The sequence below is a fragment of the Mustela nigripes genome, chromosome 9 (assembly GCF_022355385.1).
Source record: "Mustela nigripes isolate SB6536 chromosome 9, MUSNIG.SB6536, whole genome shotgun sequence".
NCBI classification, from domain to species: Eukaryota; Metazoa; Chordata; class Mammalia; order Carnivora; family Mustelidae; genus Mustela; species Mustela nigripes.
Window position 1 is genome coordinate 6,428,561 of NC_081565.1, and position 18,221 is coordinate 6,446,781.

Below are 18,221 nucleotides of genomic sequence, written 5' to 3' on the forward strand. Positions count from 1 at the left end.
AAGCCCCGTTCAGATTTGCCTTGTTTGGAACAAAGGGGCCGCTGGTACTTCTGCCCTGACAGGCGCCTGCTTCAGCCATGCTAAGCAGAGTCAGCCTGGCTGCACAGCCCGAGGGGCTTCGGGACTGTTCCTCGGCAAGATTTTTGCCCCTTCCCTCCACCCCATCCTCCTTCTCCACCCTCGCCCCCAAATAACAGCACAAACCCTCAGCCCTCGCGTGGAACTTTTCGTCTTCAAAGCACTTTTATAAACATGAGCTCATTAGCACAGCAGCCCCTTGACACCAGGAGGCCGCTCCCTGGGTGTCTTCTGAGTCACAGCGCCAGAGTTTACCGACAAAAACAAGTTTTTCCCATAGAGCGAATGAGGCGCCACAGCCAAGATCACTGTGTCTCAGAAAAGAAAGGAAGAAGGAAGGAGAGACACGCTGCCTCTGGCGAGAACCAGCCCCGCCGAGCTCAGGGTGCGTGCCCCTCCCTGCCTAGAGCCCGAGCCCCCTGCCCGATCCCCTCACCCTGGGGGAGTAGGTGCGGGCATGTGGCCCCCAACTTCTTCACGCAACCCCCTCCTGCCCTACATCGGCCTTCCCTTCCCGCCTCCAACCCATCCGCTCCCCACACACACAGCCGCAGCCCAGCCAGCAGGTGACTGCTGCCGCCTAATGAAGGAGACGTGGCCTCAGCCCTCCGGTCTGGAGGGCAGTTGCTTTAGGCATGAAGGACCAGGGTTCGAATCCCAGATCTTCCACTCACGCACTCCATTTCCCCCTGTGAAGAAGGGACCCGAATTGGCATCGCCTCTGAGAGTGGACTGCGAAGAGGTCTGCCAGGTGGTGTGTGACAGACCCTGTTCCCGGCCAAGGGTGCAGTCCCCCCACACCCCTGGCTGGCTCTGGGGCTCTCAGAGGGACTTCGGAGGCAAAGCCTGCCACACCGAAGCCTCCCACAGAAGTGGGGGCTGTTGCCTTCTCCCTAAGAGAGGGCCTGGTTGTGGCCACCCCTGCCTCCACACCCCACACCAGCTCATTTGCGGGGTGGGGTGGACTTTGGATGAAGGCCCCCAAAGCGGCACGTAAACCACCACCAAGGCTAGACAGGTTCGGGGGAAAGCCCTGGGAATGTGGCAGTCTAGAAACTCCTCCTGTTTGTCCCAGCATGGGCTCGAGTCCTACTATGCGTCAGGACCCCGCCTCCAAGGCTAGTAAGAGGGCGCTGAGAGTCTGCGAGGACACAGACGGGTTGCTTCCTGCTTCATACCACAGCGAAAAGGTCGGAATGTACGGAGCTCTCAAATGTGGGCTCCGTGAGAACAGAGACCCTATGTTCTGACCGGGTGTCCGGTTTACTCTCTTCTTAGCTCCTAACAGAAACTTGCTTTTCAAGTAGGCAAATAAGCTCAGATAAAATATTCACCTCCCAGAGTCCTTTGTAGGATTGAGGCGTTTCCCGCTGGGAACGTCTAGGAAATCAGATGTTTTTCTGCTAAAAAAAAAAAAAAGAGAGAGAGAGAGAGAGAAAATCACCTTTTGTTCTTTCCTTTCACTTTTCCCCAATTTTCATCTTAATTTTCCTGCCTGGAATGCTGTCATGCTTTCTGGAGGTGAAGCAGCCATTTTGTGCCATCAGGATGAAAGCCCCAGGCTAGATGGTGGAGCAGGAAGCGGGAAGGACCTCTCCAGAGGCTGCCCCAGATCTGACTGCATCCCGCAGGACTGTCTGGGGTCTGTGCTTAAGCTGTCACAGTCGGGGTCCCGGGCCATGCAGTGAACAGCAAACCCTGACTCATCAGGGGCCACCCGGCCACCCGGCAGACTCCCCGTGCTCCGCAGACGGGCCAGCAGGCCAGCGCAGGGCAGCTGCTTAATAAACGTGAGTGAGCGCCACAGCGAACGGATGGATGAGGCAGACCAGACCCCAAGGCGCCCTGTGTCTGCACAGCAGCACCTAAGCTGCAAAGACAAAAGGGAGGTACCATCGGACAATCCCATCAGAGCGAGGAAGTCTGGGTTCCTGGCCAGCCTCCCTCGGGGCCATGCTGTGTGACCCCAAGCAAGTGCCTACCCTTCTCTGGGCCTCAGTTTTTCTATCTGCAAAATTAACGTGTGGAGCTTTCGGTGGGTCTACAAGGACAGGGGTCCCCGTGGTTCTTTCCTTTCTTTGTGGAGAGGGAGGAAGGGGGCTCCTCTTACCTCGGATTCCAGATTCCACAGAGGGGACAATAAAGACACTGCTGGGCTGGTTACTATCTGGAAAGGGCTGGCCTGGGCAGAGCTTGCCCCGTGTCCCAAGTGCCCCCCATCATCCCACCCAATCTTCACACTACCCTGGGAACCAGGTACACTTAGCATCCCCGTTTAGCAGATGAAGAAACTGAGGCTCAGGGGTTAACTAGCTTGACCTACTCCTCTGGGTGAGCCTGTCACAGGGCCAGGACTGGCGAGCTAAAGGGATGAGGCGGGACAGATCCTTCATCCCCAGTTATGGGGGTGGAGGGAGGGACACCCGCAAGACATGAGGTCATTTTTCCCAAGGTGCCCAGCATTGGCTGGGTGGGGGGAGTCAGCAGGCAGTCCCAGAACTGGACCCCAGGTCTTTCTGCCTCCAAAGCAGGTGCCCCTGATCACTGAACCACCCTCCCTGGAGGAGCTGGCCGTGGAGATGCTCAGAGCCCGGGAGAGGAAGAGACAGGAAGGGGATTGATCGTGATGCTTGAAGGCATGGAGCAGGGACAGGCTCCTATTCCCCCTGTAGGAGGGCTGGGCACTTGCCCCTCAGTGTTCTCTGCAGACCATGAGCTCCTCTAGAGTCTTCCTCAGGACTTAGCACTGGCCAGGGTCCAGGGGAGGGAGAAAGGCTGAATGAGAGCCAGCAGGGTCTCTAAGTACCTCGAGGTGAGTGGGGAATGATGGCAGGAGCTCTCACAGGGTCCTAGTGTGGCTTGCTCCCAGGCTGGCCCTCACCATGACTGCAACCCAGGCATTTTCTCCCTTTCCTCCCCATCCCGCAGCCCAGCAGCCCCCAGACGTGGGAAGTGCTGGCTGGCAGAGAGGCCAGAGGAATCTCGGTGGGGGTTAGACTTATGTTAGTGTCAATGTGACCTTACCCTCCCTCCCAAGATTCTGCGTGATTAATAAGCCCTTGGTGGGTTCCAAGGCGGAGCCAGGTTTGAAAGCCTCTGACTTAACAGGTGCGGGTCTCAGCTTCCTCATCTGGAATATGGGGGAGTGAAAGACACCCCCCCCTGCACCTCCCTGACCCATCCACACCCATTGTATAGCTGTGAAAGCAGCAAGACGGCGGATGGGAGCATTTAGCACAGGGGAAGAGCCCTATTAAAAAATGACAGGGACAGCCATTTCATACATGGACCAGTAAGCAGCCACAGCAATGAGGCCATGACCCTGACCTCTGTGTGGCCCAGGAAACCACCCGGACACTGTCCAAGAACCAGAGGATCATTTTACTTGTGACAAGCTCACTGGGAACAAATAGTTTTTCAGTATCTCCCAGATCATTTTTAAAATGCAAATTTGATCAGCAAAGAGGAGCACCTAATGCAGTAATTTGCAGAGAGGAAAAGCAGAAAAATGGATAAACCAGAAAACCAAAAATTAGCTTCCTCCACCCACCCTCACACATCCCCAGCAGGAGTCAAATATTAATTAACTGCCTCTTCCACGCGGACCCCCTGTTTGTAGGATCTGTTCGTGTTTCTTATAACAAACGCTCCAGGAGCCAGCAGACCAAACCGTCTCTCCAGAGGAGTCCAAAGTCACCAACAGAACGTACATCTGGCTGGGCTGGCCCTTGGGGAGTTTTCTCTTAAAACAAATGTGCCCAATTTTCAGTTATTTATATGATCCACTCCTTCCACTGAAGGAGTGGAAGCGTGGTTACATTTACCATGATTTTAAGTATTTGCAGGTATTCAGATCTGTCCAAAACTTGCCCTCTTGAAAATAAGAATTCCACAGAACATTTAAATAATGATTGTGGTATTTGGGCACAAAGATGTATTCCATGAATTCAAAGTAAAACACATTCTCAACACATGAAATAAAAATTTAAATTAATACCTAGAGGGTACTTTTTTTTTTAATCTAACTTGGTGGGAATTTGGAAACTCTATTCCAAAAAACTCTTGAGATAAAGAAGGAATTCAAAAGGACATTATATGCTGCTTAGATATTTCATACTACTTGGACATTAGACAAAACAAGAGCACTGAATGCTAAAGCAGGATGCAGCCAAAGCAATACTCAAAGGAAAATTCATATCCATAAATACACCTAAAAAGTTCCTAAGAAAGGGGTCCTTAAAAAAAAAAAAAAAAAAAGTTGACTTAATTCATCAAGCAGCTCTCAATAAGGGGAGCAATTTCTGCCTAAGTTGTCTTGTCAAGTATCCTTAAAGCTCATAAAACAGAAAGAAAGTTAACATATGTTTTTCTCTCCAAAAACTCTCCATCTCCAGATTTGAGTGTGGAGATGAAGTTCCAGGGAGTGGCAGAGGTGTGTAGATATGCTCTGGGTCTACTATCTGCAGTAGACAAAGAGGAAAAGCAAGCCAAAGAGGGTCTGTGATGCCTAGAGAGAATGCTTACCCCCACTCCTGCTCTCATTCGTGGCTGCCTTTGCCTGAAGCTTCCAGATATGCACTGGATAAGGAACATAAGGAGGCTAGAGTTCCAGGCCCTGGTGTTTCCATTCATTAGCCATTTGACTTTAATCCGCTTTTGCCACAATGATGCTGTATAACTCACAACCACAAGCCTACCGAGACCTCCTAGCACGTGCTTATTCTCACACGCATTGGTCCTTAGGGGGACTGCAATTTGGCTGCTCTGGGCTGGGCTCTACAAGGTAGTTTTAGTTGTTGTTGCTGTTGTTGTTGTTGTTGTTGTTGTTGTTAAGATTTTATTTGTTTATCTGACAGAGAGAGAGTGTGTGCGCACACAAGGGAGGGTAGCAGCAGAGGGAGATGGAGAAGGAGGCTCCCTGCTGAGCAGGGAGACTGATGCAGGGCTTGATCCCAGCACCCTGGGATCACAACCCTAACCAAATGCAGATGCACTCAACGCACTGAGCCACTGGGCGCCCCTTCACCAGGTAGGTCTGTTTCATGCTGTGGGTCAGTTGAACTTCATCCCAGGCTGTGGGTTGGGTTTAAGTCGGTTCTATCTGCCTCCTCATTCTTTTTGTATGAGAAGGTAAACAGGACACATTTTGTCATAATGTGTCACAAAGATGCAAGTTGAAAGGTAAAGCCAAGCGGTATCTCCTGAGGTCTCCGCTTAAGCGTGCAGTCTCCACTCCCTACAGCCCATTGGCTGGTCATATGGCCAAGGCCAAAATCAGTGGAGCAGGGAAATCTATTCTGCCTCAAAGAGAAGGGCATTGAAATAATTGCTGAATAATAATGCAATCTATCCTTTCTTAGGCTCAGTTTTCTTACCTATAAAGTGGGGTTGATGAAAATTCCTACCTTGTAGGGACAAAAGTCCTGAGCTCTGTTCTAAGCTATCTGTCCCTGAACCCTGCGCTGATTGGCACTGGACTTGGGTTAGGTCCCATTGTTGCCCAGTGGAGGACTTGGGGCTGCGAATCCTGAAGATTGGATTGGAGCCAAGGCCACCCAAACCACAGGGTTGTTCCTTGATGGAGCAGAGTTGGAACCTGAATTGGGAAGTTCACCGCAGAGCCCACTACCAGCATGGACCTGTTCTTGTTAACCATCAAATCTCATTACTGAGTTTCCCAAATTACTTGAGTCTCACCAACACGTTCACTACAGGGATCCCCTCCCATTATCAGGCCCCTTCTGGCACTCCATGCAAGGCTGGCAGCACTAATTTTCCCAGCTCCCTTCTTGGCTTCAGCAGTATCTGAGTCTCTCTGGCCTGAGACTAACCTGGTGGGCGTTCTGGTCCAGAACCCCGGAGATGGAGAGACTCATACAGATTCTCTTCACAATTGGATCTCAGGACAATTTCCCAGTCCATCCAGCCTTATCCTCAAAATCATGAGGAAGCCAAAAGCAGAAGAACAGAGTCATGAAACATTTGGATTCTGGGGAAGAAAAATCTTGGGGGCAAACCCTCCTCTGCCACTTTCTAACTAAATTTAAGCAAAGCAGGTAAGGTCTGTGCAGCTCGGCTCCCTCATCTGGGAGATGGGGCTCAGGACTATATCACACAGGCATCTACATGGGATGGTGGAAGGATGTTTCAGAACATAGGCTCTGGAATGGGACAGCATGCGGCTGGAACTCCAGTTCTTCTGAGGAGGGATTCTAGAAAATCTTTGGTCTTTTCATCTGTAAAATGGGGGTGATACAACAAGCTGCCTGATGGGGTGCATGGGACCCCATGTTGTTGTCAACCACTAAGTGCAGTGCCCAGCACATACTCAGTTCTCAACAAAGAATGGTTTCCACCCTCCTGTGACCCCCAAAATATCAAACTGTCTGCCTTAATCAACATGGGACAGAACTAGTCACTAAATGTGGAATGATGGGATATAACGTATGATGTGCTTTCCGTTAACTAGTCCAGTGAGTAAAATATCCAGATTTCAGAGGTGTAAGATACAGGGTAGAAATGATGCATTCAGTGTTTGATATTACAAGTGTGAAATCAACTTGTGGTTTCATGGAATAATGTTGTCTGATCTCATTACCTTGGGGTAGCCTTGTCTCCCTGAGAACATGCATGCCATTGGAGAACACGCAGTTCTTTCCCCTTCTCTATGTCCTATAAAGGGTTTAGCACATAGTAGATACTCAACAAATATCTGTCGAAAGAGTGAATCAGTCTATCCCTCCATTCATCACAGAACCAAAGAATGAATCGACAGTGGATTTAAGAGCTCTGTTCACCACTAGGGGAGGGATAAGACTGGTTAAAACTTTTTTCTTTTCAAGAGGGACTTCCCCACTACATTGATATTTAAATATATTTTTGTACACAGCTGATACATGTGAAGCGAAAACACTTGTTCATCAGGATCCTTTCACACAGGCAATGTTTGTTCACTGAACAAACACTGATTGGACGTGTTATTTGCTGGACACCAAGCTGCCAAGCACAGAATCTTATGTCCCTGACCTCAGTTTACAGTCTAGAGGCGGAGACAGACACACATGTTAAATAAACAAACAAACAAACAAACAAACATTTTATGGGTAGCTGTGGGATGCGTGATCCATGAATTGGTCAAATCTTCCCTTTCTCTTACATCAAGAACTTCCTGTCAGTGACAAAAATGTGCGTTTACTGAAGCGGTCTATTTGCCGGCTGAGCGCACCTGAGGACTACATTTCCCAGCCTCCCTTGCAGCTAGGTGGTGTCATGTGACTCCATCCAGACCAATGGAAGGGAGGAATGACGATACAGTCTTTGCTATAAAACATCCTGCATCCTCCTGCCCACCACCGGCCCCTGCCCCCAAAAACTCTTGCATGGTGGAACCACATAATGGGAGAACCTGGAGGCCTGGAGGCCTGGAGGCTGGAGGAAAACTGTCACCCACACTGGACTGCAAGGTGAGAAGGAAAGAAACTTGTATTGGGTCTAGCCTCTAAGATTTCCGGAATGTTTTCTTCCTGCAGCAGAGCATAGCCAAACCCCAAACACCAAACACTAGTAAAATCAAGGGGAAAATAAGAACCAAAGAAAGAAAATAAGAACCAAAACAGCATGGAAGTTTCACGGGTCTACACAAGCCACAGCTCTCAAAGTCCTGGCGGCCACCTTCTTCTTCCTGCCAGGTGTCTTCCCAGGTGCCGGGTTAAAAAAGCCTACCCTGGAGGCAGACCAGTCTAGATTCCAGTCACTTAACCTCTCTGTGCCTCAGTCTCCCCATCTCTAAAATGGGCACTATAATGAAAGTACCTCAGTCATAGATTCTATCATGAGGATTCAACAAGAAGATTCCTGTGAAGCACTTAGCGGCTAGTACACAGTAAGTGCTCAATAAATAGGCTAAGAAGAGCCACTGGGGGACACCACCAAGGACTCAAAGCAGAGACCCAGTTCACTGCACCTGCCGGGGTCAGTCCTGAAGAAAGGCTCTGCCCCCAGCACAGACCACAAGGCTCCACTCTGCTACCTGGGAGCCTCTCCCCTTCCTGTCCCTCACAACCAAATTAATCCAGCTCCTTTGAGGTCACAAGCAGGACCTCTGCTCACATTTCCACCTCCCGAGACCAAAGCTGTGTGGTGGAAGGGAATTGGGGGGGGGGGGGGGGGGCAGGGGGGGGGGAGGAAAGAGCTGGGCTTTAGAGGACCAAATATGCATTCTGCCCCCTACTCCTCCACTCATCAGGAGGACCCTGTTCAGAAGCTTCTTCTCCCTGTGCGTCGGTGTCCTCAACAGTATGACAAAGGTGATGATAGCACCTGGGTTCCCAAGGACCTGGATGGGTTCACTGACGACGCAGATGTTGGTCTCACAGGGTGTCCTTTCACAGCACAGGTCCAGAACTGAAATTCTATTTAGCCCCATGTTTTAAAAAATGAAAAAAGAATAACAAAAAGGAGCTCGGGATTTGAATTGAGGACAGATGATCGTTGCTCACTGGGCTCTGTCTCCCTCCCACACTCTTCACACTCACACACTCACACACACACACTTGAGAAATGATTTTTTTTTTTTTTTGAGAAATGCTCTCAAAACAAAAACAAAAAGTCTGCTTTGTTCCATGTAAGCAGCATTAAAAATTCACCAGTTGTGGGGAGCGAGTGGGACAGGAGTGCAGCCTGAGCTTGGCACAGATCGCTGAAGAGTTTGGACCAGCGACACAGGGACTTGGGCTCTGGGGAGACCACTGGAGAGAGGATTGGGGTCTTGGGGACCCTCTCCTCAGGGGGGCCTGTGAGGCTGGTCATCTTCCCCCTCCCTCTAGTCCCCATCACAAAGCCCTGTTTACCTCCTTTCTCACCCTCACTGCGATCCCGTTTATCTGCTTGTTTATTCCTTATTCAGTTCCCATCTGGTCCGGGATGTCAGTCAGGTCCATGACAGCAGGTACTACTGTGGTTCTAGGAGCTGATGCAGAGCCTGGCACACAGTAGGCGCTTAATATTTGTGAAAGAACAAAAGGGTAAGTTCATAAATGAGCAAATGCATGAATGGATAAGAGAGAAAGAGTGAGGCACAGTGGGTCAAAAATGGATGAAGACAGCCTTTCCCAAGCTTGGACTGGGGCCAGTACCCACCCAGCACCCCGGGAATGTGTGACCCCAGAACAATTCTCTGGGCCTCTGTTTCCTCAGCTGTAAAATGGGGAGGATAGTAATCCCTACCTCATTCGATTGTTCAGAAGATCAATGAAAAACAAACGAAACTATCTGTGTTAAATGTAATTCTGTGTCTGACACAACGATCTACAGTTTCATTCACTGAACGGGAAGGCGGACGAGGCTGGCCACAGCTAGCTCCCACCACTCCCACGAAAAAGAACTAGAAGGTTCAGTTCCTGAGATCCAAAGAGCTTCTCACTCCTTAGAAACTCCCAGCTGAGCCCGGTGAGGGGACAAAGGTCTATACTAAGTGAGTTATAAAAACAACTCCTAGCTGGGAACCGCTGAGCCGCCCCCCCACCCATCCAGCCACACACCGGCCCAGGGCAGATCCAGGATTAACTCTGGCCTACCCAGCAAGTTCAGCTTCTGGCAGGATTTTGAGAAAAGAGAAAAGAGAGAAGTCTCCCTTTCATTTCAGTGCTAATCCCTCCCACTCTTCAACACGCTTTGGAGTTACTTGCCACTCATAGGACCTCTGGAGGAAGGTGACAAGTGAGGAGACTGAGTCCTAAGAGGGGTGATACAGGCCAGTCTGGAGCTGGCACCCAGATCTCCTGATGCCCCACCCCCCACTCTGCCAGCAAATCCACCCTGACGTCCAAAAGGCTGAAAGCACACACTCCGTCCTCATCCCAGGAGCAGCTACCCAGCAGGTCTGCCATAAAGGCTCCCAGCTGAGCCCTTGGCAGACATTACTAATCAATTGGGGTACATGCCAAATCCCTTTCTCCCCAGAGCTCCACGCAGACACTACCAATCAATTGCAATTGGCCTGGGAGATTAAGAGGATCCTCAGCTCACTCTAGGCTAGGCTGTGTGAGCTGCCTGGTGTTTTCCCCAGGGGCTTAGCACAGCGCCTGTACATTGGCCAGCATTTAGTCCATGGTTATGGAGTGAATGAATGAATGAATGAATGAGCAAATAGACATCCAGCCTGTCCCAGGTGTTTGGGCCGAGACCCTAATTGAGAGATCACATCCGCCCTCTCTGCACATTCCATCTACAAGTATAGAGTTTGTTCGAAAGGCCAGTAAATCTGTAAGGAATAGTGGGGGTCTCACTCCTCTCTTGGGCTCGGCTCATGGTGATCCCACTTACCCAGAGCCCTGGGATTGAAGTCACTTCTTTCTGGTCTGTGACCCAGGCAAGTCATCTAAGCTCTCTGTGCCTCAGTGGTGCCATCCATAAAATGGGGATTATACCCAAACCTGCCCCAAAGGCTGGTGTGTGGACTCGAGGATATCTCCATGGAAAGCTTTGGGCCCAGTGCCTGGCCCCAGGCAAGAGCTCTGAAAAGCCAAGTTTCCATCCATCTTCCTCATCACACTGAAGGACCTCGAAGCCAGAGACTACGATGTCTTTCTGCACACCGAGCCTGATGCCCAGGACCATGCCTGGCAAACACTGACCTTGATGGGTTAATAGCAACTACCAGGAACAGTGACAGGGTCTGGGTTCTGTGGGGCAGGACGTGGGGGTTGTCTGGCCTCGAGGACCCCAGCCGAGCTCCCCAGTACCCACCAACCGCCAAACAGCTTTCTTGAGATGAGTATAAGGCTCATACCTCCAAGTGTCACTAGTGAGCCCCTGGGCCTCAGAGAGGACTCAACAGTGAACCCTGAGGTCAGAAGCACCCCACCGCCTTCTCTGCCACGGCCTGCGGTCCCCAGTCTCAGTCCCCATGAAGCAACACTCCAAGTCTCAGAAACCAGGAGCTGTGGCAGCCAGACACCAGACCAGGATGTGAGATGGCTGGGGTCGAGCCCCAGCTCCAGGCCAGGCCAACACTCTCAGGGCCTCCTCCCCCGCTCTGGACCTCAGTTTACCTGTGTGGAAATTAGAAGTGGGGGTAGCCTGGTCTCTAGGGCTGTTCTAACCCTAATGATATTTTCTGCATACTTATGTTCATTGACTCGTTTAGTCCACAAGCATTTATTGAGAGCCTACTGGGCACCAGGCCCTGTACTAGGCTGTGAGCTATTCTCTGCTCGAAGGCCCTTCCCCGCCCTTGGCCTCCAAGTCTCAGCTTCCTGCAGGAAGCCCTCCCAGACCAACTTTGGGGGCCCTCCCCTGTCCTCCTGCAGCCTGGTCCCTCTTCCTATCACGGACTTATCACTCGGTTTATCTTGTCTGCTTCCCTTTGAATCGTGGCCTCCTAAGGACAGGTTCTCATCTTATCCCCTGACCCATTTGCAGGGATTCCAGAGGACAGTCCTAGAGATAACTCTTGGGCAGATGAACAATGAATGCACGAATTCTAAATCTCACCCTTCCCTCTCACCCCAACGCAGCCCCCTTAATTAGGCTTTTGCTTTTGCATCCATTTTCCTCAAGCCAAGTGCTAGAAACCCACCAGGCCGATCCCACTGCTGACCAGGAACCTTCCCAGCCCTGCCTCCCTCCTTCGATCTGGGTAACCAGAAAGAGCTCACAAGGCACATGTAGCACTTTCAAGGCGTTACCTGTTCTGGCACGGGGCTGACGTTGCCAGGGGTTTGGCAGGAACCCAGGTCCCATTGGGTTTTGTGCCCTGCTCCGTGCTGTCCTAGCAGACACTCAGCAAATATTTAGGCATTAATTAACTTCCTCCACGGAGCCGTGACCCAGTGCCAGATGTAATCTCCCAGCTCCAGGGGGAAAGGTGAGTGCCCAAACCTTTCTCAGGTGCCCAGACAAATAAGGCCAGCTCTCCATCCTAATAAGTTTCATCTCCCTCAGACCTGCCTCCTGCATGGGGCATGGGTCTGAGGGCCCCTCCTCCCCACATAAGGAAGCACAGGGAGGCTCACATACACAACCCCACACTCACTGCCCTAAGCAGTCTCTGGCACTCTGCTTTGAGCCACTGTGCATCCTAATGGAAGCCTTGTGTGTGACCCACCCATTCTACAAACATTTGTGAGTCCCTACTGTGCGCCCCCCAGCTTCACTGTCCCCCCCACCAGGGGCACCAAATAGCTCAGCTGTTCCGTTGCTTCCTTTAGCAACTGTTTTTGTTACAACAGCTGTGGCAACTCCCCCCTCCAAGGCCACCCCCAAAAAAGATCAAGGGTTTTTAGGAAGCTGGACAACTGCTTTGCTCACCCCACTGGCCCATCTCAATTCTTGAGAAGGAGAGGAAACCAAGTAATTGTGGGCCCTGGACAAGAGGGGCCAAAGTATGGGGTCACACCAATGAGCTGACCATCTCTTAGCTGATCCCTAGGAGTGAAAGAGTCTTAGCAGAGCTCAAACTTGCCTTGGGGCAGGGGTGAGTGAGGGACAGGGAAATGCCAAGGGGAGCTACCCAAGTGAAGAGCCTAGCCCCTGACCCCCTCCTGAGGTTAGAGAACCCACCTCCATCCCTATACTGATTCCCTATCGGGGCCCACAGAGGCATGTTTGGGGGGCAGCTCTGAGACTGGTTGTGAATGATGAGCCTGGGACAGATACTTGCTTCTTCCTGGTTCCTGCAGATGCTGGTCCCAGAGCTGTTGGCAGGAAAGAGGCAGGCGTTGACTACATCAAGGTCACGTTCATGGAGCGTGCGCAGAGGCCTGGGAACTGGACTCAGATCTACCAAGGACAGAAGTAAGCAGCTGATTTCAAAGAAGCTATAATAAGTCCAGGCCTACAAACAGACAGTCCTGGGTTCAAATCTCGCCTCTACCCCTTCTTGGTTGTGTGATGGGAACTTGAGCAAGAACCAGACACTCTCTTAATTTCCTCCACTAAATTTTGGGCAAGGACAGAAGGAGGACCAGAAATCAGCATTAATAATCCATTCTTGGCTCTTACAACAGGCCAGACACTGTGGATCCCAGACTTGACTGTTACATATGGAGTCTTCACAGCTGGAAAACCACATAGGACCTCCCGCCTCCCTCCACATGCTATAATGATATCTCGAAGGTGAACTCCAGAATAAATAAATGAAACTTTTCTGTGTTTTGAAGACAGGCCCTAAAGGAGTAAGGAACAATGGATTTTTTTTTTATTCCTATACGCATTATCTCCTGAACAAATTCCATTCTTGTGTCTCTATCACCAGATCACCTCTTCCATAGAATGGAAGTAAGATGCGCTTCCTCTGAAGTCACCCTACAATGTCCATCCTGGTGTCTCTGGGTGGGGGTTCAGAGAGATGCTACCCGGTTGAAGAGCTTGGAGCAGACTGAGACAGTATTGAAAGGACAGAGTGCCAATCTGGAGCTGTGGGACCTTGGGCAAGTCATGTCCAAAGTCAATGCCAAGTTCCCGCACCTGCAAAACGGGGTAAATGCTCCCTAACTTTGTTTTCACCCTTGATGCCTGGCCCTGAGTAGAGCTGAAAAGTGTTTGTGGAAACAAATCTGAAGAATTCTTGAGACCAAAGAGAGACCCAGAAACTGAAGGATGGACCGACTGGGTCTCTTCATTCCCACCCAGGAACAAAATAGGCACTGAGGACAATGGACCCAAGGAAAAGAGGACACTCAGAAGAAGTTTGCTCCTGAGACCCCATCCCCACCCCAGCACTCCCCCAAGGCCCGCCTAGCTCGAGCAGTCTCTGCGAAGCTGGGGCCTCCTCCACGAGGCCAACGCAAGGACTCTTCCTCAGGCAAAGCTCCTGGACCCCCCACTCGACCAGCAGTCACCCCCTTCACGCCTCGCCATAGAGATGGCAGTCCTATCCCTCTCTTCTCCAATCCCCAGTCCCCAGCTGGGAGAAGGTGGCCCATGGATGATGGTTCGGGGCAAAAGGGAAATGGTGTTAACCAAAGTTAAGTTGAAGAGTTCCTGGACCTGGGTGATTCTCCCCAGGTCCCACACACCCATCTGGAGCTCACAGTTCTGGCCCAAATCCTCCTCTGCACCCTGGGAGCTGTAGGATTCCACATGTCCCACTCCTTGGAGACTCTGGTCCCCGGCTCTACAGTGAGGGATGCACGATGTTTCTGGCAAGGGTCTGCCGCACACTAGACACCTAGTAATAGTCCTCATTGTCATTATGATTAGTTAGGAAGGAAAGGAAAGGTTACAGAACCAGCGATAAGGACACTCCGTGTGGCTCAGAACGCCTTCTGACCTCAGCTGGTTTCGAGGAGATAGGCCCTCAGAGACCCAAATTCACCATGTTTTGGGTTTTCCCGTCAGACAAATGGGGAGGAGGGCGTTTCCCCGCGTATTTCCTAAGACGCCTTGGCCAAAAAGCCAAGAGAGTCAGGCCCAATATTCTCTGCGGTTGAGGTACCTCCAAACCTTTATCCCTTAAGAATCCCCAAGGTCAGGCCGACGGCCCCACTAGTCTCCTGCAGAGGCCTGGGTCCCGCCGGTCACCCCGGGTCGGCAGGTGAAAAAGGAGGTGCCGCGTGGCCGGGAGTAGGGAGTTGCGCGCACCTGCCGCAGGTGAGGCCCAGCCGTGCGGAAGGGGGTGGAGCCGCCGCCGCAGCGCTCAGGTGAGCCGACCCCCGGCTCGCAGGAGCTGGGCCGAGGGCGGCTGCGGGCTCCAACGTGGCGGCTGCGAGCCGGCCCAGGGTGCACACAGCGGCCCCAGCGGCTCCGAGTCCCGCGCGACACGGCAGCCCCAGGAGAACATTCGAGGCAGCGGCGGCGTTGGAGGCCCAGGGTCCGTTCGGTATTTGAATAGCACAAAGGAACCGCCTTGGTCTGATTGGCTAGCCGAGTGGCCCCGGGGCGGGCATCGCCTGTCACTCGGGAGGCTCCGGGTACTTCTATTGGTTGGCGCGGGGCTGGGCGTGGCCCGGACGCCCGGCTAAATAGCTGGGGCCGGGGCCGGCCGAGGCTCATTGCTTTGGCGCCGACTGGGGAGCACGATCCCGCGGGTGGCGCGCAGCGCATGGTGGCGGCTCCTCTCGGAGCGCAGCCGACCCGCTGACCCGGGCTCCGTTTCCCTTGCCCGGCGCGACCCGGCGACCGGCTGGAGGCCGAAGCAACAGCAGTTTTAACAGCAGCAGCGGCCGCGGCTGCTTCGCCGCCACCGTCTCCGCGGGAGCATGGAGTGCGCCCTGGACGCCCAGAGCCTGATCAGCATCTCCCTGCGCAAGATCCACAGCTCCCGGACCCAGCGCGGCGGCATCAAGCTGCACAAGAACCTCCTGGTGTCCTACGTGCTCCGCAACGCGCGCCAGCTCTACCTGAGCGAGCGCTACGCCGAGCTCTACCGGCGCCAGCAGCAGCAACAGCAGCAGCAGCAGCAGCAGCAGCAGCCGCCCCACCACCAGCACCAGCACCTCGCGTACGCGGCACCCGGCATGCCGGCCAGCGCGGCCGACTTCGGCCCGCTCCAACTTGGCGGTGGCGGGGACGCGGAGGCGCGCGAGCCGGCCGCCCGGCACCAGCTGCACCAGCTCCACCAGCTCCACCAGCTGCACCTCCAGCAGCAGCTGCACCAGCACCAGCACCCGGCGCCCAGAGGCTGCGCGGCGGCGGCCGGGGCGCCCGCGGGCGGCGCGGGGGCGCTCTCGGAGCTGCCCGGGTGCGCCGCGCTCCAGCCGCCGCACGGCGCGCCCCACCGCGGGCAGCCCTTGGAGCAGCTGCAGCCGGGTCCTGCGCCGCTGCCGCCGCCCGCTCCCGCCGCGCTCTGCCCGCGGGACCCTCGCGCCTCGGCCGCCTGCTCCGCGCCCTCCGCGCCCCCAGCGGCCGCCCCTCAGGCCGCTGCTGGCGCCTCCCCGCCCGCCTCCCCGGCCCCCGCCTCCTCCCCAGGCTTCTACCGGGGCGCGTACCCGGCCCCCTCGGACTTCGGCGTGCACTGCAGCAGCCAGACCACCGTGCTGGACCTGGACACTCACGTGGTGACCACGGTGGAGAACGGCTACTTGCACCAGGACTGCTGCGCCTCCGCCCACTGCCCCTGCTGTGGCCAGGGCGCCCCAGGACCCGGCCTGGCGTCGGCCGCCGGCTGCAAGCGCAAGTATTACCCGGGCCAGGAGGAGGACGAAGACGACGAGGAGGACGCGGGCGACCTGGGAGCCGAACCCCCCGGGGGCGCCCAGTTCGCCCCCTGCAAGCGCGCCCGCTTCGAGGACTTCTGCCCGGACTCGTCCCCGGACGCGTCCAACATCTCAAACTTGATCTCCATCTTTGGCTCGGGCTTCTCGGGGCTGGTGAGCCGACAGCCGGACTCCTCCGAGCAGCCGCCGCCGCTCAACGGGCAGCTGTGCGCCAAGCAGGCGCTCGCCAGCCTCGGCGCCTGGACTCGAGCCATTGTCGCCTTCTAGGGACCCCCGAGGGCACGGGGACCCGGGGCCCCGCGGGGCTGGGGCCAGACAAAGACTCGGCTAAGGGGCGAGAGGAGGGAGTGAACGGGCGCCTGGCCACCCGGGGCTGAGCTGGGAGCGAGCAGGGGGAGGCGGCTGATGTTTTATAAATTGTAAAATAAAAAAAAAAAAAAAAAGAAATCTAAGATCTTGGACTTTATTTTTGCAGAGAGAAAAAGCGCCTATTTAAGTATGCTTTGTGTTTCTCCTCTTTTTTTTTTTTTTTTTTCCTTTTTATTGTAGTGATTGCAGTGGTGTTTAGCGAGGAGCCAGCCACGTGAGGGAGGGCTGCTGCCCGGAGGAGGTGCCGGGCAGCCGGGGGCGAGGCAGGGCGCCCGGGCTGCCAGGGCGCGCCGGGGGCGCAACGCAGGAAGGCGCGGGGCCGGGGACGCCGATTCCAATCAGTTGTCAGACCCGGCAAGCCCGGCGCTCGGTTCTCCCGAGTCCCTCCATGGGGTGAGGAATGGGTCTTGTGAAATCCTGAGCAAAAACAAAGGCAAACTCTCTATCTCCGAAAGGGACGTTTGGGTCACATTTCCTCTCCGGGGGCGGCCTCCAAAGTTCTCAAAATGAGAAGGCAGAAATGAAAACACTTCAACTTTCCCCCCCCTCCCCGGGGCGGGTGTCTTGAACCCCTCCTGTCCCCGCCCCTCTGGCTTCGCTCTCTTCCCCTCCTCCACCCGTCTCCCGGATTCGGGGGTGGCGCCCGACACCCCGACACTCCCGGACACCGTTTGGGGAAAGGGTGGGGGGCGGGCACGGCTGACTACATTTCCCATCATGCCCAGCACTGCGGTCCTCACTAAACAAAAAAGGAAGTCGATTCCTTCACCTGGATCCCCCGCGGCCCCGAGGGAGGGAGGGGCCGGGACCGCCGACTGCGCTGGAGACTTTTCACTAAGTTCCCGGTCAGATGTGGTGTTTGTGTGTGTGCTTCTAAGTTGCACCGTCCTGATTGAGGCTTCGGTTGCATTTCATGAAACCAGCATTGTTCGAGGCTGTGAGAACCCTGTCCTGTGTCTTCAGCTCGATAGATTTTGTTTAATTTAAAGCCTTTTGTTGTAAAAAGGTGGGGTTCATCTGCAGCCCCTCTGGTTCTCTGCCATCAGCACCATGTGGACTCCAAAACAAGTTGCCAACCCTTGCTTTCTTGGCCCTTCTCCCTCATTCTTCTGTATTTTCGTGCATACTGAATTGTATATCACCGGGTAAAACTGTTCAGATGATTTGTTTAAATTTATAATCTTAATAAAAAGTCGATTATAGAGGATGGTGGTGTCTTGTTTTCAGATAGGTCTGGAGGTGGTGGGGAGATCAGGGGGAGGTAGGGAGACCCCTACCCGCATGCAAATCTCAGCTCTCTCCGGGGGCCTGGGCGGTCTGGATCTGCCCACTACGGCAGGGCCCGGGGTGGGAGCGGGATTGGGAATGGGGGGATGTTGGTTGCTGGGGATGAAGCTAGTGTTGTGCGCCTCCCAGGCCGTTCTCCCCTGAGAGGCGTGCCCCCCACGGGAACGGCCGCCCCCGGGGTCTCCAGCAGACAGCCGAGCCTGCCGTCAGCGCATTTCCTGCCCAGCCAGGGGCGGAGGGCCTGGTGGGCCTAGAGTCTGAGCTCTCTGCGGCTGGGGAAAGCAGCTGAGGGACGCCGGGGGGCTTCTGGGCCACCCACGCTCCCCGCCC

General features: G+C 54.1%; 1 protein-coding gene and 1 long non-coding RNA gene across 2 annotated transcripts; one reads left to right on the forward strand and one right to left on the reverse strand.

Moving 5' to 3' along the window:
- Nucleotides 1-613: 613 nt before the first annotated feature.
- Nucleotides 614-9,443, reverse strand: LOC132025003 (uncharacterized). The gene is made up of 4 exons (XR_009406380.1): nt 9,304-9,443; nt 8,928-9,075; nt 1,413-1,481; nt 614-767 (listed from the first exon to the last, which is right to left on the reverse strand). It is a non-coding gene; the product is annotated as an uncharacterized LOC132025003 (long non-coding RNA).
- Nucleotides 9,444-15,185: 5,742 nt separating this feature from the next.
- On the forward strand, nt 15,186-17,806 carry IER5L (immediate early response 5 like). Its single transcript, XM_059412183.1, has one exon. The coding sequence runs from the start codon at nt 15,279-15,281 to the stop codon at nt 16,500-16,502; it is 1,224 nt and encodes a 407-aa protein (XP_059268166.1). The 5' UTR covers nt 15,186-15,278; the 3' UTR covers nt 16,503-17,806.
- The last annotated feature ends 415 nt before the right edge of the window (nt 17,807-18,221 follow it).